Source organism: Ciconia boyciana, chromosome 1 (assembly GCF_034638445.1).
Source record: "Ciconia boyciana chromosome 1, ASM3463844v1, whole genome shotgun sequence".
Lineage (NCBI taxonomy): Eukaryota > Metazoa > Chordata > Aves > Ciconiiformes > Ciconiidae > Ciconia > Ciconia boyciana.
This window is the reverse complement of record NC_132934.1, coordinates 135,731,604-135,758,760: the sequence shown is the minus strand read 5'-3', so window position 1 is coordinate 135,758,760 and position 27,157 is coordinate 135,731,604. Positions and strand designations below refer to the sequence as shown.

At 44.7% G+C, this 27,157-nt stretch overlaps 1 protein-coding gene across 1 annotated transcript; it reads right to left on the bottom strand.

Moving 5' to 3' along the window:
• Positions 1-1,664: 1,664 nt before the first annotated feature.
• On the bottom strand, positions 1,665-26,492 carry ACE2 (angiotensin converting enzyme 2). The gene is made up of 18 exons (XM_072852788.1): positions 26,304-26,492; positions 23,087-23,245; positions 21,068-21,161; positions 20,300-20,443; positions 18,832-18,944; positions 18,171-18,279; positions 17,344-17,441; positions 15,659-15,828; positions 14,374-14,600; positions 13,436-13,580; positions 11,720-11,818; positions 10,931-11,053; positions 10,397-10,569; positions 9,345-9,403; positions 5,004-5,104; positions 3,894-4,010; positions 2,439-2,633; positions 1,665-1,799 (listed from the first exon to the last, which is right to left on the bottom strand). Exons 1-18 carry the CDS (start codon positions 26,490-26,492, stop codon positions 1,679-1,681), a joined length of 2,436 nt encoding a protein of 811 aa, XP_072708889.1. The 3' UTR covers positions 1,665-1,678.
• Positions 26,493-27,157: the final 665 nt, after the last annotated feature.

The window sequence follows — 27,157 nt, the reverse complement described above, 5'->3', positions numbered from 1 at the left end:
CAACAGATCTGAAGATGGCTGGCATGACTAATTACATTATTTGATTGTTTCCAGCTTTGCCATTCCCTTTTTCTGTTACTGCATCGTAAGTGGGAAGACCACATATAGTTGAATTATTTATCTTAAAAGTTCGGCTAAAGTACTAAGGTTTGAGGATGTTATGGCAATGGGATATGTGGTGTAGGTAGGCAACTTAAAGAAAAATTATTGTCATTCCTTTACATTCCTGGCTAGTTTGCAGTTAATCAGTACCATCTGACTACCATTTTGAACTGTCTCATTGAAGGGTCTTGTCTCTTAAATAGGAAATGACTGTGGAGCATTAGGATAGTGTTTTGTGAGCCCACAGAGTCCACCTGTATGTTTTCAGATATATGTTTGACTGCTTTCTACAGTTTCTGATAATTTTGGAAGCCCATGAGTTTAAGAGTCCATGCATTTGCTGAACATTTTTCATGCAGGCTCATGTCAGAACACAGGACTGAATAGACACCTTGTGCCTTCCAGTGACCCTGGTGTGTACAGAACAACTGCACTGGCATGGTGGCAGGTGTGGCATGGGACCTACAAGACACAGAATCATAGAAATGCTGAGGGGAAGGGACCTCCGGAGGTTATCTGGCCAAACTTCTCACTCAGAGTGGGACTGTCCCCACCGCTTGATCATCCATACCTTTGTGTACCTGAGCTCCAAACACTTCTAAAGGTAGAGATCCCACAGCCTCTCACAGAGCATGGAATAGGCAACCTGTTCTAGTGCTGCACTACCCCCTTGTGAACAGCTTTTCTTTTCCAGGTGCAACCTGAACCTCCCAAAGCCTCAGTCTACTGCCCCCTGTACATAATAGTGCAATTTGTATTTGTAGTATGCAGTATTTGTAATGCAGTAGCTGTAATAGTGGAGGCAATGGCTGAGGTACTGAAAAAAGAACTTTGATTATTTAGTATTAAGGAAGTTTATTCCATTTTTAGATGACAGCTTAACACAGAGCTCTTTTAAATTATTTTTTTTTGAGGGAGCATGGAATATTTATATATCTACAATACTTATCAAGCAAACAGTTAGAGAAATAAATTATGCTACAACTTCCTAACAAAGTTCCAGTGCTTCTTAGTCTTCATCCAGTATCCATTTTACATTGATATAGATTTCCTAAAGGTGTAAAAATTGCAGTTATTTCATATCAAATTGAGTTCTTCATCACCAAGGTTCTTCTGGTGGTCAAGTTTTTTTCTCGCTGTCTATTAGATACACTTTTGAGGTCTCCGTGTGGAAAGGTCAAGATGTTCCTCATGGGCATTAGGAGTATGTGAGTTATTCTTATGTCCCTCTTGATCTGTATACAACTGTGTACTTCCAAGCTTTTGTATCTTCATTACAGAAGAAACAAAAAGAAGTTGGATGCAGCACACTTACGAAAAGCAGCACAAATAGTGTGTAATATTATGCACATAATTCATAGAAAAGCCACAGGACATATATATCTTCAGTTTTTGCATGTTTTCTAGTTACCACATAAACAGCAGATTTAGTTGCTGTTGTCTATGAACCAGTAGATTAATGGTCAACCAGAAGACATTATGTTTGATGCCATCCATAGTGTTGCGGTCCTTGCTAGGCACTATTGTTAAAAGTGAAATGAAAAAAACCCAGAAACCCGTAGTGTACCCACATCTTCTAGAATGATGTTTGTTTCTCTTCAGATGGCTCAAAACCCATGTTGCTTTTTCCCTCTTCATTGTAAGGGTTCACCTCTTCACAGTTTGATCCTGCTTCACTCCTACTTTCTCTCGCTCTCCTGTAATGAAAATTCATTTTATATTAGAAGCCCCTGTTCTGTTCAAGTCTTTCTGGATCCCCAGAATCCCCTACTGTAAATTATCCTGTGTTTAACTGGGAATATTTATATAAAAGGAATTGTCTTGGGTTTAAGGGCAACTGTAGCAAACCTACTACATTCTTAGAAACCCCATTAATGGAGAGACATAGAAAACCAACCCAGCTATATTGCTGTTAATGCAATAATATTTAAGGAAAATTACATTACTGGACAGCCTCCGACAAGGTTATTGAAAACTGCAGGTGCTGATGAATGTGGACAAGTCTGCTGTTGGAGAAGGCACTGTGTTCCCAGCAGGCCACTCCACCCACCTTGGGGTGGGGTTGGCAGAAGCCTGGCCACACCGCGGCTCCCTGAGGCCACAGCATCCAGCCGCCTTGGTTAAACTGCTGATGATGGGGAGATTGCACTAAGCTGCCAAAGCTGCTGTGCACTGAAAGGCAGGGAGCTGAACCTTTAGCTATCACTGTTGATATGAGGGGGATAATAAGCTTTAATTCCTTAACTTGCTTCAGTTAGATTTGGCAGCCTATTTGTGATTCAATCATCAGGACGTCTCCAAGTGGTCATGATCATAGTATCAAAAATATTACTCACCTTTTGCGATCTCTCTGCCCAGTGATGATCAAGACTATAACTCCAATGACAACCAGGCTAATGACCACCCCAAATATAATTAACCAGACGGTGACTGGAGGTTCATAAGGTGTGGCCAGGGTTGGAAGTATGCCCGCAAACTCCAGCGTGTTATCATCCAGTCTGAAAGCCTCGTTGATTCGTCCCCGAGACATCCTGCCACCAAGAGCAAATTTAAACAGTTTCACTTGTTTTTTGGAAGGAAATATACAGTTTTCAGTTGTTTTATAAAACTCCAGTGTGCCAAGCTTCCCCTGAACTGCTCAGCTGAAAAGGCTGCACAGGAGGTACTGCTAAACCCATATTCCTTCTGGCATGGGGTGGTGAATGACAACCACAGCAACTGAAGCCCTTAACCTGTTGCAGCTTAACTGACATGTTCAGACACTGTATGAACTCTTAAACTCAGTCTTAACATTTACGAAAAGGAGGCAAACAGCCTTCTGATCTCCCTCTCTATTTGCATTTTGCCCCTCATTCTCTTTACCCTAAGTTTCTTGGATATCCATAAGTTTCTTGGATATGTGACAGAAAACCACAGCTTTGACTTCTTCTTACCTGTTTATCTCCTACAGTCTTCCACAGTTTTGATTCTTGTGTTTTTCACTGCCCTGAAAACCCTTTCCCTCGTGTATTTTCAGTGCCTTGATTTTCCCTGAACTTCTGCTTCTGCTCTTGAGTGCTAACCAGACAGTGACTTTCTTAGCCTTATTCTTTTCCCTTGGTTCACCAACTTATCTCACTGCTTTTTCAACCCCATCTCATGTTGCTGCTGCTTTTAGATTTGTGCCCTCTTCATTTCCCACTGTACGTTATCTGTGACCATCTACAGAGTGGCAGTTTTACTTATCATTTTTACAGCAATGACTTCCAGTGGTGTCATACTGTGCTATAAAAGAGCTCTTCATTGACCCACCCATAAGTAGGAACTAGCTCTTGCTCTGACCTCTTCTTTTCTGTATAATCAAATACATCTGGCTGCCTTTCTAATATATCATTATTCTGGAGTCCTTGCTAACAATAATTCTTGCACTGAATTTTCACGAATGAGAGGAAGAAAACACGCATACCAGCACACACTGTTACGGTGCTCTGTATTTCAAAATATAAGATAGTTCCTGTTAAAGTTTGAGCAATTATATTTTCTGGCAAGGTATGATGCAATTAGGTGTGCTATGGCAGTTTTACAAGCCCCCTGAAGCATTTTACGTTGGCTGTTGTCCAAGACCCTATCAGATAGATGGACTGTTTTCTTTCTGTTAGAACAGTTTCTCTCATCCCACTATTTCCATGCTAACTGCAGAACTGACTTTCTTATCACCCCTTCTGCCTCAGCTGACTTGAGCACTGCTTTGCCCTCCACCCTTTCACCTGGTTGTTTGTTTGGTTTTTTTTCCCCAGAGAGCAAAATCTCACCTGATGGCATTTATCACGTCAGCTTTGGGCACAGTATCACTGATATTGCCTGGCATGCTGACAGTAAGGTAGAAGGAGATCCTCTGTGTCTGTTGCCCAACATGAATGTCTGTAATCCTGAATGAGAAACAGAAGAGAAAGGGTTCTTTGTTAATTGTTGAGATGACATTAGCTTTAAATTCGGGCAAGTGAACAGTTGCGTTTGATCAGCAATGACAGGGGGTTAGTTTATGCTGAGTGAATGCTTCCTAATGACCTCAACTGGGAAGTGAAATCAATTTTCCTGACAGAATTTCTTTTTCTATGTGCTAATTCGTAACTTTACATGGAGAGAGTCTACCCCGTACCTAAGACAATCCTTGGCATAATTTTCCAAAGCACATTATCAGCTGCAGAACAGAGAGTGTTTGGGGCAGGTCTCATGAATGAGGTGATGTATGAACTACCAAGTGGAAAAAAAAAAAATAATACTTCGTCCTTATATTCTGCTGGAAGTAGATCCTAGATGTTCCATGACTGATGTTCTATAAAGTAATATCAAATAGCTTAAGTAGATAGCTTCTGAAAATTTTTGAAGAGACCTAATAAATAGGGTTGTTTTTCTTACCAAAATCAATTTCAGATTATAAATTTTATGTTTCTAAGTGAACCTAGATAGGATTAGTAAATCTGCACAGAATTCTAGTGCTTTATAATCAACAAGTTTATCTTTCCTTGGCCCAAAACCTCTTGGTATTCAGTATCATATACATACATTGTTAGAAATGTTTATTTCTAATCAATGTATCTTCCCTGCTAGTCCCATATAGGTGTCCAGCACAAATTCTCAAGGCTCACTTCCAGAGCGATAAGCTGTGGGAGACAAAGCCTTCTGCATCCACTGAAGTTACCTAACATTAGCACATTACTCCTCAACTTCAGACTCCTGAGTGAAGAGAAAAGACAGCATGTAACCAAGCTGGCATCTTGCCTTTTACCACCAGCTGATGTTTGACATTGTTGGCTATCACCTTACATTTGACAGAAGGCACAATTAATTCCACCAATTCATGCTGCTAGCGAACCAGAAGCAATATAGACATAGCCGGCACAATTAAGCAAGCCACTCACTGGAAGTTAACTTCCTGTTGCTTCACCTCTGCAAAGTATTTTCTCATGGCATAGGCGATGGATGACCTGAACAAGAAGAGCTCGCTTTCATCCCATTCATACTGCAAAAACAGCACAGGAGAAATTCATCAGAGATGGCAAGTTATCTGACACTAAGAAGTCATTCTAAAAAGAAATAGCAATTGTAATGCTTGGCATGCACTTCAGTATTATTTATTTGTGCCACGATAGCACTTCAGGAACCTACTCAAACCTTTTAGCTCTGTTAATCCGGGCGCTCTGCAGGAGAATAACCAAGCAGGCATCCCCGCTGCCAGACACTGCATCATACTGTCCCTCTGCAATTTCTGGTACCTTTACATCCGACAGCTGAAGATGCTGCAGTCCCAGCCCATCTCCCTGCCTTAAAGGGAGCAAAGGCAGCAGGAGCAACATTATTCCTACTAAATATTGTGCATTCTGTTTGAAGTCTAAAGATTTCATAATTTAGATCTTCTTTTAATCAAATAATTTTATTTGCAGACCTGCTCTTTTAAGGAGGAGAAACTTCAGGGTGGGGTTGTTGTGGGAAGGTGGCTCATTTATTTGCTTGATGAGCTGGGATTTTTGTTTGGGGTTTGTTTTGTTTCAGTAAAAAACTCTTTGCACCAGTATTTCTACAGCAGGCATATATTTATTGTTCTTCCCTGGCGAATAGATAGGTGATATAAAAAATGCACTGCCTGTGTGCAGGCTCCTCCTGGCCTGCCTTATGAGTCCAAAGTTATTTGCAGTGGAATTCAAAACCAGCTTCTCTGGGGCAGGCACTGAGAGGTGTACAGGGGGCAAAAACCACCGCAGTAGCTGATAACGCAGCCTGGTCTCTTGTGTAACACCGCGCATGTACGAAGGGAAAATTCCCGTTTGAACTCTGTGGCAATTTTTTTTATCCCCCAAAGGCCTAGATTTGATTGCATTTATGGTACCTGAGCAGGAATGCCTATAAATGCTGTCAGTGATAGTTCTAGACAGCTCCTGACTTTCTCAAATGTCATTTGGGAAGGTGTGGTAGAAGGCGGCTCTGTTGTAACAGGCCTTATAAAACCCAGCTACCTTTTTCAACCCTGTCCTCCTCTTGACACCGATATAAAACGAAGAGAGAGAAATACACGGGAGGAAAGAGCAGAAACCGTTGTCAGTCCGTGCAGGACCAGCAAAGGCGCAGGTGACCCAAAGCCCCTGCTAGCAGAGCAGCCCCCAGCCCGATCCCGGCGGCGTGCGGAGGGCAGGGGCTGTGCCAGCTCTGGCTGTTCCCGCTCGCAAGGGCTGAAGCTGCGAGTCACCTTTGCCTCGGCAAATGCCCCCGGCTTTCTCCTGCTTGCTGGGCAGCAGGCAAAGCCCTGCGCCGAAGCACTCTCGTTGTTACCGCTGCTGTCTCCGGCAGCTGGCAGTGTTCACCGTCACAGCCCACGATGCTGTTGTGCGGGGGTTCTCAATTTTTCACTTCTCCCCAACATCTTTAGGCTCTGCAGGTTTTTTGGTTTGGTTTGGTTTGTTTTTTTTAACCAGGAGCTAATTGAGCTTGATTCCTCTACTGCTGCTTTCTGTACTTAGCATCTCAGCTTTTTAATCATTTGTTTCCGTGGCGTATATTTTGTCTTTTTAAGCCTAATGTATTTTAATTGCCACTGTGCCTCTCAAGTGCCTTTATAAATACCATTACAGGCTGTGTGGATGGGAAGTACCTAGCTGGCTTCTGATCTGTGTTTGAGTAATGACTACCCACACGCCTCCCCTAGGCATCTCAGAAACCTACCTCGGCGCTCGCTGTTCGTTACAGAGGCTGCTTTGCCTTTCAGAGAGAAATGAACTTTGCCAAGCGCCTCTGCTCTATTACAGCATGTTCCCGCCAAGATCCCACGTGTGACTTGAAAGACAGCGTAAGTCTGGCCTCTAATTCAAAAAAGGATTTTCCATTGTAAAATACATCAAAATGCCTGCAGGCTGACAGGTCTCCTTTTCCTAACACTGTGTTGTGCGCCAGCCTTTTACAATGTAATCACACATATGACATTGACTCAGTGGGGAATTTTGAATTCATGTTTGAAGAGGTGTCCCGTTTTCAAGTGGTGGTCGGGGGATTGACACTCCTGGAACCCTTTATTGTAAATAAGACAGACCCCGAGTGATTCAGCAGGGGTCTTGTAGCAGTTTCCCTTGGGAGTGCACTTTCATAAAGCCCCAGCTGAAGCAAAGCTCTGGGTGTTTCAGCCTCATCAGCTACACTGGTGATCCAGCCATGCTAGGGCTGCAGCTTTAATCTCATCAGCCTGAAAACAATTAGCAGGGTAATTGCGGCAGCACACACGCTCTGGCACAGCTGGCGTAAGCCCGTCTGTGAGTCTGGATGCTTAATTTGCCAGAACTGTGGGCTGTTGAATCTTCCCTGCTGGTAACAGCCAGGGCGCGTAGCTGAGAGGTGCAAGACCTCCTGCGTGCCCTGCAGCTGCCCCCGCTGCCCTCCAGTGATGCTCCCTCTGCAGAAGAAGGAGGGGTCTTTCCCTTTCTGCTCTATCCAAGGTTTGCTGGTATGCTCAGAATGCTTTCTGCTGGCCTAATGGTGCAAAGCAGCTTGAAATACATCTTAAACAAACAGTTGCACTAGGTTCCCGGCTTCTGTGTGCTATGAGCCACATAAAGCAGCCAAAACGTATTGCTCTGTGTAGCCAGGCTGAGATTCCTGCCTGAGGTTTCCCCCTGCCTTTTCTCTATGCCAGTTCATGCGTGTACCATTACCCGCTGCTGGCATACCAGCATTCAGAGTCACGTCCCCGGGAGCTCAGCGTAAGGGAAATTTGTGGGGAGCTGATAGATAGAGCTGATAGGGGAGCTTCCATTCAGAAAGCTACTGAATGGAAAAGGTTTCTTGCAAGTTGGTGACGTGGACTGGTTTTGAGAAGAAAATGCATGGCTTGCTCTTCAGAGCTCAGGAACCTGCCATCCATACAATAATTCAAATTAAGTAATCTGTATGAGATTGTTTTACAGCTGCTCAATTGCACAACAAAAGACTATGATGGCAAAAGGCAAGCATAAAAATGGTATTAAGATAAACATTAACCATAATGACTAATAAATGTGTTGTAATATGGAACCTTTTCATACTGTTGATACCAGTTTTGAATTGTATCTAACGCGACTCAGCGGTCTAGGAAGCAATAAAACTCCAGTGGGGCCTGCATGTGAGAGCGTGATAGAAGCGAGAGCATCAATTCATATGAAAAATGAGCCCATGGTATTGTGTCCTTGCTAGTCCAATAGGATCTGACGCGCAGGTCTAAATGACCTGCCTGATGACATACTCGTTCTTGGAAAATTACTAATGTTCTGCAAGGTGAAAATGGCTATTAACAGGAATGAAGTGTCTGCACTTAAGCCTTCTATGCTGCCTCTGTGAGATTAGCATAAAGAGGCACAGCTAGAATAAGGAGCAAATTTTCAGTCTGGGTTAAGCAGATGGGCTAAGCCAATGCTCTGTTTAAAATCTTAAAAGCCATCTTTGGCTTTGATGAGTTTTTTCGGTTGCTGTAATACATTTTATTGGACCAGCTGGTATAATTGGGGAAAGCAGACAAGCTCTTGGGAATGAAAGCCCTTCTCCTCATCTGAAACAGAAGCAGCTGCACTGCCCCCCACAATCTTAATAGCAAAGCTGTCTCTGCATAAGGGTTGGAGGGCAGGGAGGCAGCCGAATATATCAGGGCCTGGAAAGATTACAGCAAACAGGCAAACAAAAATCTACAAAGGACTGCTGACAGAAGTGTTTCAGTGTGAAATCAAGAGCATTTGAGAATAGAGAGTGGGATTCAACCCCTCTGCTTTAGCCCCACGTTTAAATGTGAACTAGCTGCTCTAATAATAACTTCTGAAGGCAGCCACCATAGCCATGATAATGGAAATTAGAAGAAATTAGGTAGAGGCTTTATTTACACATCAGCATAGCTGGGAAAAATATAGCCATTTTCAGGTACACGGGTTCCCCTATGCTAGCCCTCCAGGCCTGTCCTGTAGCAGGTTAAAAATGATCGCTACCTCCAGAGAATAACTCAACTCATCTAGCTGAGATGTCTTTCTTAAAATGGGTGCGATCACTCCCTGGAGAGGTCCCTCCACTAATTGTAGAGGGAGTCTTGACCGCAAACTCAGACGAGACATCTTTTATGTGATAACCCTTCAACTGAGCTGATGCCACTCTTCAGACACAAAGATCAGCTATACCCTGCCTTATTTTCTGAGAGCCATTAGCACAACATCTCTGTTGCCCGAGCAATGGGAAGAGTGCCACAGCACAAACACACTTACCGCCTGGTCCCCCAGCGCTGACTTCAGGCTGATGCGCACTTTGATGGCATTGCCAGAATCTGGTTTAAAAAGAAACAAGGGCCGAGTCAGAGCTGCAGCAACAGAAAGTCTGTCCCTGGGAAATGGTGGGATGGCTAGAGTTTCCTTACAGGTTCCCCTGCTCCCCCTGGCCAGCTTGGTGGGATTGATCTTGTTTCCCTTCATCCACCTCTACCGCAAACATCCACATCTGAGCTGTCAGTTACCCAAGTCTGGCTTTGTAGTAGACAGAAAGAGCGACCACATCTAAAGTGCAGTCCTCCAGTCTTCTTTAGACATCTCCCAAAGGAATTGCCTCTTTCCCGCCATTGGGAATGAGCAGCTCAGATGCAGATGCTGGTATCTGATTAGGTGAATCCCACCATTAGAGACCAGCACAGCACTGTAAGACTTACGGTGCTCTTCAGTACTGACAGTGATTACATGTATATAACCTGGGTGGTTCAACACTCAATGTCACCACAATATGCTGGAAAATGCATTTTTCCATGGTCTTCCCCTTTTCCTCTCCACTTGAGCTCCCGTCTTTGACTAGCACATGACAGCAAACAAAATAGTAGTAATTTTTCTGTACTGGTTTGCGCCTATGCCCCCAGCTCTGGCTCCCAGGACGGGTGGCTCCCAGCCCTGCAGAAAGGACGGGTGGCTCCCAGCCCTGCAGAACAGGCGCGCTGCTCTCAGGCAAGCACCACACAAGTCCAAGCTGCTGATCTTTCTTCCCTCTGCACAGTCATCCCACACTCTTAGCGCTGCCACTATTAAAAAAAATAAACTCTGTTTCTGAAAACTGGGTGAGGCTGTGACAAAACCCATATGTGCTGACTTCTCCAGCTTTGGCCATGAGGAAGCCAGTCTGCCTTCCCATGAGTAAAACTTACTGCTCAGTGTGTATTCCCCATAACCCTGCTTCCCTAGGGAGAAGAGCCTCCAACAGCTAAAGACAGAGGGACTTTGCTGGTCAAGGGTTGTGAGGACTACCGAGTGTCCTAAATTCACCCACAAGCTGTACGTACATGGAGCCCAGTCTGTTTTCCAACCAATGTATCTGCCAGAATTGTTTTTTTGCAGCCACTTATATAAAGGTTCGAAGTAGTGGAGCAAGGGCATTGCATTCATGTATTTCTCTCCTGTTACGCTTTCCAGTGCTTGAGTCCAGGGCTTGGATCTGCCTAATTCAAGCAATTGTCTGTGTATGTGGAAGGAGAGGTAATATATGTTATTGCCATGTTCCACCTAGACATCCAGCAAAAAAAACTGCGATTGGTATCAAAGTTTTCTTTTTTGCTTCTGAATTCCCTCCTTCCTCCCATCATTCCTACTAATAAAAATAAATTACTTTCTCATTAACAGGCAATTAAACCTTTGATGTTTAGATCCTCAGTGGATATAAATTTAGTCAACTTGTCAAAATAAACTGAGTAGATATATGCTAAATTTTCAAGCTAGGTTCATTCTTGATGCAACCTCATTGACTCCAGAAGCTTTCAAGGATGAATTAGGCTTTGTTATACTCTGATTTATTATGTGTGAGAAATTTGCTTTGTTACCTCAACTTCTGACCAGCTGCTCTGGAGTTGGTAATGTCACATGTGTGAAGAGGGCCGGTATGGTTAGCTGCCTTGCAAAGTGCCTCCTGAAACTGGAACTGATAGATGGTCCGGGTGTAGTACCTAAAGGAAGGGCAAGGAGAAGGCAGGCACAGGTTTTATTAGTCATCTGGCACAGAAATCTGCAAGCCTTTGGCCTTTGGAAAGCTCTGCTGTGTCAGCCGGCGCTCCTGCTTGGGAGGCTGCACTGCAGGGAGAGCAGACAGCTGATATTTATAGTCTACACTAACTCAGATTTAACAAAATGCCAAGATCAAATGCAGCAGAAGAGCCCCAAATATGTTTGCTACCACATAAACCATGAGCGAGTACGGTTTTTAAGGCCCAACTCTCCGCTCCAGCTGAGCCCTCTCAAATGAGATGGCTGGGAGATGGAGGGACGTCCAGAGTTGGTTGCTTCAGGGCTGCATGCGCATGGCCCAAGTGACAGTGGTATGGGGCACGCTGTCTCCCCAAGAGGCAAGCATCTCATACAGATGTGCTCCCACCAGTTTGATGGCAGCAGGAAGCTTCTCTGCTCGGCAAGAAGCTCAGCAGCCTCCTCGCTGCTCAGAGATTGCTATGGAGTAGCCCCTGATGTCCACAGAAAAAATTCCATGGAAATCAGTGACCTTCAGTCAGGACTTTAAACAAAATAAGAGCGTGTCCTGAGACTTCCAGTAGATGTTTTAGGTAGTCAGGGCTTGTTCTGTACCCAAAATGTAGGTCATGAATTAAACACTGAGCTACCTTATGAATGAGTAATCATTGGCCACATGAAACAGCACTGCAGGGTCGCAATAGGTTTCATCATGAGGGACTGGTTCAACAACGCCAACTATTTCTCTCCTGGGGATGAAGGAAAAACACAGGATTTCTGTTAATAGATAATAAGGAAAAATAATCTGACTCTGCTCTTCCTCTGTATTGTCTGATACATATGAGCACCTCTCTCACTTCCAGACAGAAGAAGTCCATACAGCTCCCAGTAACCCCAAATGAGTACTGCTCCACAGCTGGAGACCACAGAGAAGAAGCTGCTTTGAAACTGATAGTGCAAGGAAGGGATTTGTATGATAGCAGGATGCGCAGGAATTAGTGGTATGAAATAATCTACAGGACATGAGGTTCACACACACACCTCATGCCCTGGGCCATCCCAAGTTTGGAGACTAACACTTGTGTTTTTGTGCTGCGTATGTGCATGCAGAGACTGGGTGACCCAAAAGGTCTATGGCCTGCTGTGCCACTGGGCTGGAGATGAGGTTGCTCTTTATTTTCCTCTCCTGAGAGCATGTTTCCTGAGCAGTACTATGGAAACAAACCCATGCCCTAAATTCTGAAAATGGTAATAAGCTTACATGGAAATATTTCCCGTAAACCTGTATTTCGAGGTCTTGTTCCAGCAGAGAGCTTGGCAGTGCTGCTACAGCAGATGTAATAAGCTTCTCTGAACAATTTGTCATTCTCCATTTCTCTGACATCTCTGCTACTTTTGAATAAATTGAAGCTGACTGATTTTTACAGCTTATATCAAGTTTTATTATAGATTTTGTTTGCTGATGGAGGCTCACTGTTTGTGTTCGTGTTGGAGTGCAGACTCCTTTTTCAGTGTGAGGCTTGTTGGTTTCTTCGCATTTTTCTGCCCCCATGTTAACCAACGTGGGAAATGACAGACTCCAGTCTGAATCAAACCACTTTTTAATCTTGAGCTCCAGGGTGCTGAAAATAGATTGGCTGGTGGATATAATCTGAAAAGGCACCTCTGGATGTTACTTGCCAAGGGAACTGTATTTTCTTGACCGAGAAAGGCGGTCTTAATACATAACCTTAATACATAAGAAAGGAAAGAATACATAATACATATCTTAATGCTTAAGAAAGGAAAGAATCAGTCTGGAGTCTTTCAGACAATTTGCCTCCAAAACCACTCTAGAATGGGGAGAAAACGCAGAGCAGAGAAGTGTGCACAGATATTTGGTAGACTGAGATCTGTATGCTTCTCAGGCTGGCAAGTACGATGACTTTCGCTTTCCACTTGTCCTTAAAGAGGTGGGGAGCAAACCAGAGCACGCGCCTGATGAGGCTTAGGGAAGGGCTGTACTTAAGCTACAAAGATGTCTCAGGGCATGTGTCAGGGGGACAGCAATGTTGATCCTGGGATCCAGAACATCCCGTGCGAAGGCCATAGGCTGTCTTTATCAGAGAAGCAGAGATTAGAAATGAGGAGAAAGTCTGCCAAGAGGCAGGGTAAACTGCCCGGGGCTGTACACAGTGCTAATGGGGGTACATGGCTTGTGAGACATTGTCTGCACCATGCTGGGTGTTTCTAGCTGGCACTCTATGGGGCTTTGTAGAAACAGCGAGACAGATCCTGCCCTATGGGGGCACAGTATGTCGAGCACCTACAAAGGGTTGGTTTTGCACATTCATTTGCAAAAAATCCTCTTTGTTTCTCAAACTTACTTCATCTCCCACCACCGCTTCATCCATTCCTGCTTTGTAATCTCACCCCTAAACACCATCCACCTCCACTTCTCCAGCATGTAAGTAAAAGGCATTGTTCCAACAATCGTTAGTGCTTGTTTGAGCAGAAAGTTGATTTCAGTTTCTGAAGAGAGAAACAGTTAAGGTAATGGTTATGGTAGCAATTAGTATCTGATTAGACAGATGAAGTTGCTTCCTTTTACAGCTAATGCTTACATCTGGTTGGAATTACAGATTTTCACTAAGGAAAAAGTAGAAGGAAGAATACGACTGAAAAAAACATGAGAAAAGATCACTTAGGTACTGTATACAGTTTTGTCTCTCTTTCTTTTCCCCCTACCTCTCAAATATCCTAGCCCTTTGGCATTTACATTTCATCATCCTCCACTGAAAACCTTCCCAGGCTCTGGGGAATTTTGAGCTGAAGGCTTTGGTACATCTCCATCCTTATAAGGTAATACTTAGAGAAGCCAGACAAACTGCATTATAATGAGGGCCTGCCTGCATTGTCCACTCAATATTCACTTAAGTGGGAGATGTAAATCTCAAGGTTTCAGTTTCATTTGAACTGCTAAATACATACCTTGGTAGAGATATGTATGGATTCATGCAACAGAAATTGAAAAGACATTGGAGGTTCATCTAAACGAACTATGAAGATTTTAGGATGAGTTGTTCAGTACTGAAGGTAAAGAAGTGCTAGCTATTTGTTTGTAAATTACGTAGCAGCATTATAAAGTAGCGATCTTTGCTTCACAATGTGATTTGGGAAAAAACAGTGTCTCTGGTAATTTAGTGGGGTAAGATTTTCAGAAGCCTCTCAGCTGATCATTCAGTTTGCAGACACAATCTTTGGCTACAAAATAAGGCCTGCAAGTGCTTTCACTTAAATATATAATGTTTATGCGTTTATTTACCTTCATCCTCTTGGAAAGTTGGCTCTAGGAGGTCAAGAGATTTCAAGTGCTGAGGAGTGGCTGCAGAAAGTGACATAATTTCACCTACTGCTTCATGGAAGCCCTCGTTGGCGCCGCCTCTTAGCAGGTAGGGCTGCACAGAGTACGCCATGTCGTACTCAATGTGGCCCATCTCATGGTGTGCGGTCAGGAAGTCGTCCATGGTCACTTTGGTACACATCCTGATCCTGCACACCAGAGCAAAGTGTTTGTGGTTAGAGAGACAGTGGCCCAGCCGGGTGCTGCCCGAGCCCTGCCTGCCACAACCGCGGGGCAAAGCAGCCTCCAGAGCTTGCCAACGCCCCTCACCCCTTGCAAAACTCGGGCGGCCACATCCTAGCATGGGGTGCAGTTGCTCCTGCAAGAACGAGGCTTGGAGGGGAACTCGGCAAAACACTTCTAGCCACCTTGAAATTGTGCTGGGAGTAAGAGAAAATTGCTGTTTTGTGAGAAGCAGCTGCTCTCTCAAACTTGGCAACAAACTCACGGTGTGTGCTGGAGTGAGTACCCACCACCAAACTTAGGCAGATAGTAGTGTAAAAAAACCTGCGTGTCAGTGACTCCTGCTATTTCACCCTCATGTAGGTAGTATTTAATAAAGGAATTTCTTCCAAATAGGGTTACCTTTCACCTTCCCCAGACTGCTGAGGTGTGAGGTGTGAGGCTGGCAGCTTTCACTACGGCTCTGCTGGGGACCAGCCCCTTTCCCCAGGTAACTGCGGGGACTGCAAAAGGGGACAAAATTTGCCCCAGGAGACTTCATTGTGTGGGAACTTGCTGTCCCTCTCCTTTCCCAAATATGGAAGATTGATGGATTTTCTGGAGATATATCTGCTAAAGATAGACGGTGGGTTCTCAGGAGGTTTTCACTTGCTACCCAGGGACCCTGTGCTATTGCTGCAGAACATGCAGGTGTCCACAAATCTCACTGGTATCCACAAGCACCTGCATTTCTGCTTATTCCTTAAGCCCTAGAACATAGTATTTGTTTCTCTAATTCTTATAAATAATAGCCACTTCTCTGCTTAAATTTGAAAGTAGTCCTTAGGTCTTCACAGAAAAAGTTACATAGAAAGGTCTACAGTCCCACAAGACCCCTGCTCTCTTGTCTTCCTTTCCGCTTTTATCAGCAAGAAAAAAATAATAAATAAGGAAAAATTATAACTTAAACCAGCATGGTGCACCTTTAGTGAAAATATGAATGTTCTCAGAGATGGGATAAAAAAGGTCATAGTAATTGCAGTACCTGTAGTCATTTTTCCCCAGATCCCATGCTGTAGGATGGCAGGCAACCTTCCTGTTGTCTGTCGGTTCTGTGAGCATGGAGTTATTCCAGAAGCCCTCAGTCATTGGATAAAGGCCAATAGAGGTGAAGAAGGCCTCAGCAGCTTTGAATATTTTTATTGCATCCCATTTCTGAAAGAGACAACGTCACCATTAACCATGCTTCTTCATGGAGCCTGTTCCTGACGGCCGGCATAATGCAGGGCAGCTGACTTCATATTTATGTCCCAGCAACTTCAGATCAGCACCTGACTTACTGAGAGGAAGACGGTAGTGTCTGCCTTTGGCATTTCTGTAAATTCTGCTGGGAACTGAATTAAGTGTTTTCTCCGCAAACAAAATAAATAGGTTTCTGCACTCAGAGGTTCAGCAGATAGCACCTGACCCAGACCAGAGAAGCCCTCAATAAAAGATAAGGTAGTAAAGATAAAAAAGGCATTCCTGTCAGTAGCATGTCAGATCTGGGATCCGACCCTTCAGCCACTTCAGTCGGGGACAACTCATTTGAGGGAATGGAACTGCATTCCCAGCAGATGAGCATGAGAGGAGATCTCGGCCAGAACCATAAAACCTGGCAAATGTATCTAGAGGAGGAGTTGCTTATCAGATTGTAACTGCATGTTAATGTCCAGAATACTTTTGTCATTCAGCAGTTTTATTATTCTACATAGCAGGAGCTATGCAGTCTCAGCATTTACTGGACTGAGTTTTTGCAGAGAGTTAGGTGGCAGACAGCTCAGCTGGATGAGAATCCTAAATTGAGCGCATCCACCAACAAGGATGAGTACAGCCTTTGCCCCAAGGCTCTGCCAGTAATGCTTCCCTCCTCATGGTGGTACTTCAGTATACACAAAGTTATGACTACAAGAGGGTCAGTACTGTAAAATAGAGGTGAGATTAATGCAGACTTGTGCAAACTGCTTATGAATCAAATTTAGCTATTCCTTCTCTTGCCAGCATAACATTTGCATGAGTGCTCCCTATGAGAGAAGCGTAGATTTCAGGTGAATAATCATATTTCAGAAAGCAAATTCCACTGATCACCTTTTATTTTATAAAAGGAGTGAAGCTTAGGCAAGACTACAGAGAGTTATCTTCACCCATGTTCTCAGTCTGGTAAAGGTGCTGTCACGGCTGTTAGCACTACAGATCTCAAACACAGACCTTATGGTGCTATGCAGTTATCAAAAGATAACAGGCAGCATTGCAGTTTCCTAGCTGTATCCAAATAAACAAGACTGGCAAAAAAACCCCCTGCGATATACAAACTATTTGATTATGGTAATGGCTGGCAAAGGTCATATTTGATACCAGCCAACTCCATGACTCCTGAAAAATTTATATGTACAAAATATATCTCTTAATGGATAGGTGTCTCTGAGGAAAATAGACTTGGAGCCAAGATTAAGCCAGTCAAAGAGGGTGCAGAAGAAAGAGAGGAGAACAGCAAAGTGAAAAGGTACAGTGGAAAATGCATGAACGCATTAAGGTGAAGAGCAAAAAAGGATGCAGAAAGCAATGCTTTGCTGGTGCTGTGTTTGCCTTAGGACAGCTATGGTTTTCTAGAGAGCAGCTGACATGTGCTGTATAATTTTTATACCATCTGGATTTGTTACATAATGCATATTGCATAAAGGCATGTCTTACCTTTTGAACCATTGCCGAAGTTACATCAATGTTTGGTTTGGCTGGATAGGGAACAGTCAAGGCATATAGATTTGTCCAAAATCTACCCCACATATCACCTTCAAAAAAGACAGAAACATAGAAATACTTTAAACGATTGATTACATATTGTTCAAAAGTGCTAGACAGTTCTATAAATTGTGCAGTGTCATAAATAGGGACTCCTATACATCTAAACAGGCCTGATCCAGATGTGGAGGGGAGCAGTTCTGGGAAGTCATGCATAGGTCAAACTCAGATCAAAGATCCTTTTATTCCCGAAGATCAGCTATTCTTGTACAATACAGTTTCAGGACTGATCACCTTCCTAAAGGTCTGTTCACAACTGAACATGCATGTTGTTAGCCCATGTGATTGCTGCTGCCGTGTTCATGTACATTACACTTAGGGCAGCTTGATGTTGCATGCTTTGAAAGCAAAGTCATGAAACGTGGGAGCTTAGGATAAGATTTAAAAGGAAAAACAAGCCTCTCTGAAACTCTCATTTCTAAGGAAGACAAGTGCTGCAGAGGGGAGGGAAATGTCCCAGCCCAGTGCTGGAGTTTTGAGCTGGGTGCCGCCAGCTCCGGCGAGGATGAGGACACCTGCCTTCCCTACCTGCCTCTGCTGCTAAGCACCTGTGTCATCTCTGCCAGGGACTTCTCCATTTCTCTTCTCCCCTTCTCTTATCTGTAACCTGTTTGTTAATATCCTGATTAAACAGGCAGATTACTCTGTTCCCATGTGCCTTGAAGGTGACTGTCCTGTGTACAAAGCCAGGCTTGCGCGACACGGCCGCGTTGACATACCCAGCAAGTGAGCAGGGAGGCATCCCGTGGAGCTGATGAGCTCGGGGCCATAGACCTGCTCCAGCCGGTGCCTCACGTACGCATGCAGCTGCTGGTACAGAGGTTTTATCTGGAGGCAGAGGAGGAAAAGGAAGCAAATTATTTTCTCTTTACTCTACACCACTTATCCCTCCTAAACAGAGAGCCCCTAAGGTGTCTCTGATGAAATTCTCCCAGCAGGGAAGTACACCCCAAACCTGCAGCTGAGCTTTGCCCCCTGCCTCGGGGCTGAAGCGCTGAGTCCAGATCCTAGCCCCAGAAGTCCTGCTCAGGTACGAGGGAGGGAGCATTGCTAACTATAGATGCGAAGTATCAAGGATTCCATCTACCCCACGGGAAACATACCTCCCCCCACGGGCCCTACCTGGAGGAGACACATGGATCTGCAGAGCTCCCTCTTTCCCAGCCTTTGGCATAGTGCAGCCCAAGGGGACCAAGCTGGTCCTAGAATGGCTGCAGAGGCAAAAATGTCATGTATGTCTCCCAACACCTGTTAATCCCATGTAGAATGAGATTAGCCAGTTTAGAGCAGGTCTCGTCTTCCTTCACAACATCGACATGTGAACCCACCATCATAAAACACAACCCTGTGGCCCAGGTGAGAGCTTTTTCCTGCCTCTACCTGCTCAAATGTCTTCTCCACATCTTCGATCAGCTGGTCACGGCTGTATTTGTATTCTTCGGGATAGTCTGCTTCATAATTTGCTCTCCAGTAATCTCCATAGTCAGAATAACCTTTAAAGCATGGATACATCACATCAGGACACCACACATGGCACTGCTCAGGTCTGCAGAGGCAGTGCAGCTCCCTGCTGATCCCATGCAGACCTGCAGCCTTTTCCCAAAGCAAAGTGGCAAAGCGCGAGATGCTCTGGGTCTAGGGGGGAGGAGAGTGCTCCCCCAAGGCTCTATCCCACGAACGTGCAGGTAGAGGAGATTTCCAAGAAATTCAGAAATTGCAGTCATGGTTATCTGCTAATTAGGGTCATTCCAGCTGGAGATGGAGGTCAAAGGAAATCGTCACTCCTGACTGGAGCTCCTGCGGCTATGAGGGAGGGCAGCCACTGCTCAGGCTGGATACCAAGGGGTTCTCACAGAAGGTATAAGCTGGTGGACATTGAATATGGGCCCCCTCCTCCAGCAACAAAACTGCCAGGGCAACTGTAGACACCAGGAATGAAACGCAGCTCCCAGTTCCACTAACTCTTCCAGTCCACTGAGCTCCATCAAGCCTGGAGTAGAAATGGCTCATAACTGAGGTTTCATCCTTAGTGGTATGGACGAAGGTCATAATGACCATTTCTTAATGTTTGGTTTTTTCCTGTCTAACTATTTGGACTATAACTTCTTATTCCTGGTGTTTAGCTCCAGCTTGACAATTTTCACAAAACAAGGAGTATAGGAAAGTAGGTGATATAGCTGCAGCTTGGCCAAGAGACAGATGATGTAGCTGCTTCAGAAGCTATTTTAGAAGACCCCCAAAGAAAATTAGCAGCCACCTGCCATTGTTCCTTGAAAAGACAGTTCCCTATGATTTGTGTGGAGATGTCTGACTGGAAGCACATTTCCTTTAGTGCAAAATCCTTTTTTAAGCACCTGGCTGCATCTGCTGGCCCAGGCCTACCAAATCTGATCATTCCGGATAGGGCATAATGCTTATAAATGTATCACTGCTTGTGGCTGCTGCAAGAAGGTCAAGGCTGATAGAAAAGAGGAGATGTCTCCAAGACTCAGCAGCACTCAGAAGTTGTTTAAATTGAGCGTGCTTGCCCATAAGTCACAAGCAGTGTAGTTCTGGGTAAGGCAGTATGTAATGAAGGGCACTGATACATTATGGCATTTGGGAAAGCTGCCAACAAAGACATCCCCCTTTTGTCCAGGCTGGTGACAGACCTCTGATCTGGTCAATGGCACCTGTCTACGTTGCCTCTCACTTTGCAATGTGCGCACCAAGAGTAAATTATGTGCAAAGCACTGCTCATCAATGTGTAAAAAAGTATGGGTTTTGAATTCCTGTGCAAATTGTGCAAGACTGTGGTATGTTTGTTAATTTCTGGAAGGCAGAAAAAAGAAAAAAAATTGTGACTTACCATTAAGCTTTGCAACCTCATTTTTAAGTTGAACATACTCTTCGTATAATGGTCTCATCATCCTGCCCACATCAGCTCTCCAGCCTTCCCAGGCCCACAGTCTCTCATGATAATCCGTGCTATTAGCCATAATAGTGTCCAGACCTGTCAGAACAAAAAAATAAGTCCTAGGCCTTGAAAAAGCAGAATCTCTTTATTTTTCTTTCACAGCAGGCAAATGAGCCAAAGCAAAAGAAATTTCATTAACTAAGAAGAAAACACTTCGTGTTTGATATATTGAAATATCCCATTATTTTATTGCATAATTTTCTGATTTAAGGTTTTCCCCTTCTTCTCTTTAAGAGACACGGAGCAGATCATGCGTCCCTTAAATGCTCTCTCTGCGTTAGCTTCCCTTAAGTTGGTAGCGTTCTTGGGACTGGCCTCAAAGCAACGTTGAGTCCAACAAGACTTTGATGACAGTGGAAAAACATAGACTTTCTGTGATGTAGGCAAACCCCAGGTGACAGGCAAGCTGTCACACGAGCTGAGCAGCCCTCTCCTACATTTGTCTACTACAAGTAGGAGACAGTATGTCTCGCGGGCAGCAGGCCCGCTGGAGGTCCCTGAACTGCAAGGTGCAATTAAATTATGACTAAGCTTTAGATAGCAGGATGTCTCTATTTCAAACTACAGCCTGTTCTCTTGCAGTCAGGAGCCACCCTTAGGCTTTTTCTTTTCGAACCCTCAGTGTAAAGGACACAGCAGGGGCAGTGGTTATTACTGTACCTGGCTCCAGCACCAAACACTCAGACGGTTCGGTGATTTTACAGACGGTCCCGGTGCTGTAGATGGTACTCATTGTATTTAGCACAGTGCTCAGCTGCAAGTTAGATGCAAGATAGCCCATTAGAAACCCACTCTGTGCAAAATAACAGCCAATTATGCTAATTCCTTAAGAGCTCGATTCAGCACTTCACCCACCAGCTTAACATTTAAGCATATGTTTAAGCTCAGTAGAGATTAATGAAAGAATTTGCCTAAATGCATTACTGAACCAGGACCTAGCTGGAAAAGACAGATAATCTCCCAAATACATGACGTAATCTACAGGTCCTTAATATCCAGTCAGACAGAGCTCTGGATTTAATGAGCACAGACTGTCACGAGAGAGCTATCAATATACAGCAGCAATAAAACAATAACATTTAGCAATGTGCTTCCATAAGCGTGGACCCACCTAAACTTTCCAGGTAGGTCGTGGTTTTGAATGGCAGCAAAAAGGGCTCCTTCTGCAGATGCTGCCAGGCTGACTGTTGCTTGTGGTTTTTAACATCGCATCACACTGATTGCATAGATCTGCTTATACTCCATTACAGAGAAGTTACGGTTCATGTCTTGGGTCAGCTGAAGGCCAAATGCCTCTGAAATCATTCAGCTCTATCTCAGACGCTATGCTACATAGCTCTGGTTTTATTTTTTTTTTGTTTTCAGGTTTTCATACCTCAAGAAAAACATGCACCAGTTTTAGCTTTTCCTTTAGGACTATGTTATTTCTCATTTAAAGCTTTAAATCAGAACTATGTAGAGCTGTCAGTGGGAGGGGTAGTTAATGACTAGCTCTAACTTTATCTCTGTCAGCATTAAAATAAGTGGGTGCCCAGGGAAATTTTTGTATCAGTGAAGAATATTTAAATATTCCTATGGAATCCAATCACACTGTACAAAAAGTCACTTTTCAAGCAAGAATCAACAATTTCAGCCCCAAAGGCCATTTATCTAGGAAACTGCAAGTGTCTAAACAGGCAGGATACTGAAGAAAATACCTCCTCAACAGAGACAGCATTACCATCAGTGCACTGCTGTGCTCCAAAATAAATATAAGTTTGTATGAACTGTCAGCATTCCCACCAAGGTAATCTGTCTTTCCAGAAACACATCTCATTTGGATCAGACAGGAGATCCAGCCAGTCCGCTGCTTTTCTTGCACAGTGGTTAACACTGCTGACCTTAGCAGAAAAATCTCAGGATCCTTCTATAATCAGGACTGCAGGATCCCCTAACTCAATGCTATGTTTCAAGTTGATCTCCAGCAAAAGGAAACTAATTTAACCCTCAAGTGTTTGGTTATAGATCCCTTTTGAGTCTGCATAGCTGCTCACTCCAATTCCACATATAGTCGTTATCCATATACATGCCTTTTACATGAACTTCTCAGTGGAAATGTCAAATCTCGTTACGAATCTCGCTAAATCTTGCTGGCCTTCAGCAGTTTTCTGTGGAAGGAGGTCACCAACCCTCCCCAGTTTCAGGCATCCCAGGGTGCCCGCCGCATAGAAACATCCCCTCTTTTTCACAGTTTGATAATGCAACATGTGCAGAGAAGGAAAGACTTCCTTCACCTCCACCTTTTTGACTCATTGAATGTCCTTTCACCCATCTCTTTCTGCTCATTGCCCTAGGTCTGGACTTAGCCAAGCACTTACCGCAGGTCCTCTTTTCCTCTTATGACTAATCCGGCCCTTTGTGCAAGGACAACTCTGAGGCGTGTGTCTGTTTCAAATTCATTGCATGGATTACATGGCAAAACTGCTGACTTGAATGGGAACCAGCTTCCTAAGCCAGACCTCCCCTCCAGTCCTGTACTGCCATGAGCACCTCGTACAGGCACACTCCCCATATCGATGCTGGGAGACAGCATCATCCCGAGACAAGCAGGGTTGGCGACAGCACCGTGCCCTCGCTCGTGGGTGTTGTGGGAGGCAGCTCAACTCACCCGACAAAAATGAGCTACATTCATCAACTTACTCTGCTATATTTTTCCGGTGACAGCACAGATGATCCTCTGTCCTGGAGAGCCTGGATCTGGAGCCTGGTGAGAGCATCCTGGATGCTGGCTAACGGGAAGCTGCTGGCGTTCCTGGAGGCCTCGTTGTAAAACGCAGACCACTTGGCATCCGCCTCGTTCTGAAAGGGGTTCACACAAACCCTGAATTACTCCACCAAAAGAGTGCAGCAGCCTGATGTACTCAGTGGGCAAAAATATTACTTCTGGGGAGAGCTTCATTTGTGGAGACCAGCTGTGGATTGCAGCTTGAGCGCTTGCACTGTGCAGTGAAATGGCTGGAGAACTTTTTGGCTTTCTTTTATTCACACATCCAGATAACTATTTTTCTTTGGAAACAGCAAAAAGCAGGACTGCCTCCTCACACCATGCTTGTTGTAATTGATCCAGCATCACCTAGCTGTGTTCCTCGCTACTCTAAATCACCACATATTCTTCCCTTAGTGCTTTTCTTCACCCACATGTGCTTAACAGAAACCAGATACAAGCCAGGGCACAACAGTTCTGTGACCCAGATGTCATTCCCCATTTCTGCTTCAGTAGCAGTGACAGACAGCAGCCAGGATATTGGTACTGAGTCTTTTCATTATGCAAATACCACTTTCTCCTGAAGCTTTGGTAAATAAAAGATTACACTTGGGCATAGGAGGCTCTAAACAGGTGCCTAAATTGGGCATGCAAAACCTCAATGTTTTGCATGAGATTGCTTTTACCACTGCTCCAATTACATACCATGACACGTGAAAATCCAAAATTTCAGTGCACAAAGTAGCTCCACAAGAACATTATTTGGATTTGGGACTGTCTTATTCTTATTCACCTTTTTTTAATGTGTTTGCACATAGTTTAGCATGTCAGCACCCATCCCAAATGGCAACAAGAACAGTACTAATTAACCTGGGTCCTTGGGACAGTTTAATTAATTGTGCTCATGCCAGAGCTTCCTGGGTTGTGGAGAGGGCACCTGAAATGCCCGTCCCTCCCTGCTGAGGCATCAGGAAACACAAATGTCATTTTGCGCCTGAAGAGCTCTTTCAGGCACACTTCACCCCTGTGCAAACACATGGCGAGGCCAATGCTTTTGCCAGGGCTGTGCCCCGGTTGTCCAGCCCCATGCGTGATGGACCCACCGTACCTGCTTTAGGCTCTGGTGGAGAGAGGCGGTGGCAGACGTAAGCCCTTGGCAGTCCCATCCCCACGTCCCCCCCTGCCCATGCAGCCCCTCTGCAGGAGGGCAGCCATCACGGGGAGGCTTTCCAAACTCTCCCCTTCACGGGAGCAAACAGCCCGGCCGCTGCTCAGCAGCTTCCAAAGCTCAGCGGGCAAGAGCTTGATAAGCACCCAGAGGAAGAGCATCACTGTGTAAATCTGTTTCTGAACTCCTTGTCCTGAGGAGGGATGGAGAGGTGCCTTAGGAACGGCGGGGCAGAAGAGGGGGCTCTTTGGCTACAAAAGCCGGGGGAAAGAAGTTAGCTTGCTGTCTGATTTTTCCCCAATTAGAGGAACTGGTTGATAAGTCAGAAGAACAGTTACGGGGTTTGTGGCCCAGTTTACAAGGAAATGGATGGGAAGGAGCCAGAAGGGACAGTATTCATTAACTCTGCTCCTCCAGCAGAAAGGAAGGAGGGGAAGCAGTGGGTTTGTTACCAGCGCTACTGAAGAGATCAAGTGAGAGAAAACGTTCTCTCTGACCACTGGACTAATTGGTTCTTATTGCTGGTATCTCCTCATGTATTTTATTATCACCTCATTAATGCTGAAAGTACTATATGGGGCTTTCATTTTACGTGTTTGGAAACGTTACAGTTTAAGTACCTGGTGCCTCGGAAAACATTCCAGATTGACAATGATTAGTCATTAGGATTTCTTCCAGCAACCAGTCTCCTTGCTTTAATTAAGATACGATAATTAAACCATGTTTTAATTAAGGTATAAGACCACAAAGTGGACGACTTAAACCATTACGCAAAAGCAGATGTAGGATATTCAGCTTCATTTTTATGCTTTGAATTGTTTTTCTCTAAAGCTTGAGTTAACTTTAAAATACACACAGCTACAAAATTCAAGGTGTTTTTGTTCATTTTGAAAGGCTCCAAGGTTACAAGATGCTAGCCTGAGGCATGGCAGTATCGGTAACCAGCTAACCAGCCAGACCATGGCTGACTGCTCTTGATAAACACGGTACTTGCCTAGAGACCCCGTTGGCTGGGACAGCTAGAGGTTGGTGTTGAGAAGCAGGGAGAACTGTGTTGCAAGACAGCATAAGTACAAATTATGTGGTTCCTTCCTGCAGATAGAAATTGACTTTCAAACCAACGTACTAGACCACTGTACTACAAACTCCGCTGCTGGAATTTGGAAATCCATGATGTCACTTCATTTTTCCCAGTTTAATACCTCCAGGCAGTCTACCAACAGCCCTGACTGTGAGAAGAGTGATAGGGGGTGGGGGGGAAGGTCCCACTGGGTAAAGGGTGTGGACCAAAGCCATCAGCAAACATTTAATAGAACATCTACACTCAGAAAATGTTTGCATATTCAGTGAGAAGTAAAATAATTTCAGCAACAGAGAAGAGAGAGCGATGTCCGTGTCAGTAAAAAGCCAAGTATTAGTTCAGTCTCATGAAAAGTGGGAGAACTGAGCTCACATGGGTGCAAGATTTGAACCCCGTTCCCTCGTGCCGCAGGGCAGCACCTAGCCCAGGCCGTGGGAGAAGACCATCCCCTCCGGGCTGTGCCCTCTCCAAGAGGAAAGGGGCCCTGCATAGAAACACCGTGCCGGGAGGCACTGGTGGTGGTGGCCCCCAAGCAGAAGAAGGCGTCTCTCTCCATCCAGCTCAGATTTTGGGACCAAACATGCAGCGCTCCCTCGCCTTTTCCCTCCGCTCACCGGGGTGACTGGGGGTGATGGCTAGGGACAAGTCCAGCCCCCGGCCATCCCCGTGCAGTGCAAGGGCACCCCAGGCACCAGCCCTAGGCTGTAGAGGCTGGTAGTGGCCCAGGCACCTCCAGTGAGGCATTGCTATGTTAAAGCAAGCCCCTCTACCCTCCTGAAACTAAACCACAGCTACCAAAGAAGCAGCACTCCAACTTCAGCCAACTTTGGTGAAACAAAATAAACTAGAAAGTAGCTGTCAGATTCCCAAAACAACAGTAAAACCCACAGGACAGAGCACTTACCATTTTCCTGGCAGTCTCCTCAGTGATGTTGGTGTTGTAGTTCCATGAGGCAAGGGAGCTCTCATAGCTGATATCTTCTGCCCTCCTGTTAAACTCTTCTAGAAACATTTGGGCTTGTTGTGTGACATCCTGAGGGGTCACGACAGTGCTCAGACCACAGAGAAGCCAGAGGTGGACCAACATATTCATGTCCGGGCTGAGAACCTCCCAAAGAAGTAGGTTTCCTCAGGTAAGCTTCTCTGTCGGGCTCTGTCTCATCAGCCTTCAAGCATGGCTAGTGTGAAGAAAAAAGGCTGAATCCAATTTGCTGGGCCTTTTATAGGCTTTATCCATTGTAGGAGAGAAAGGAAAAAAGTTTTTTATAAAAAGCCAAATAAACAAAAGTCAATGATTAACTTTGGAAAAACATAATTCCTCCTGCCATTTTATGGCCTTCTTATAAAAGGCTTTTACTTTTGGTTAATGTTTCCCAAATGTGCTGTCAATGATACAGCTGGTCACTTTATCTATAGCCTGCCCGTGTCTTTGGTAGCTCAGAATCTGTGAATCCTTTAACAGGTTGGTGATAAGCTGTAAAAATATTTAGAAACTTCACTGAAACACCAAGCCATGAACCTTAACTCCCAGGCAGGAAGAAACCCCAGTTAGCCTGACACAGGGTACCTGGTTGGGTGTTTAGGCCCATGTTTTAAAAGGCTTTGCAAAGCCTGAGTGATTTGGAGAATATACCTCATTTTTAAAGCAACTGGGACATATAAAACCAGATTCTTAAATGTGTTCACTGAACTATCAAAAAGTAGCAAGAGACTTCGTGGTATCACATCATCTTGCGCAGAGACCTAATCTGAACTATA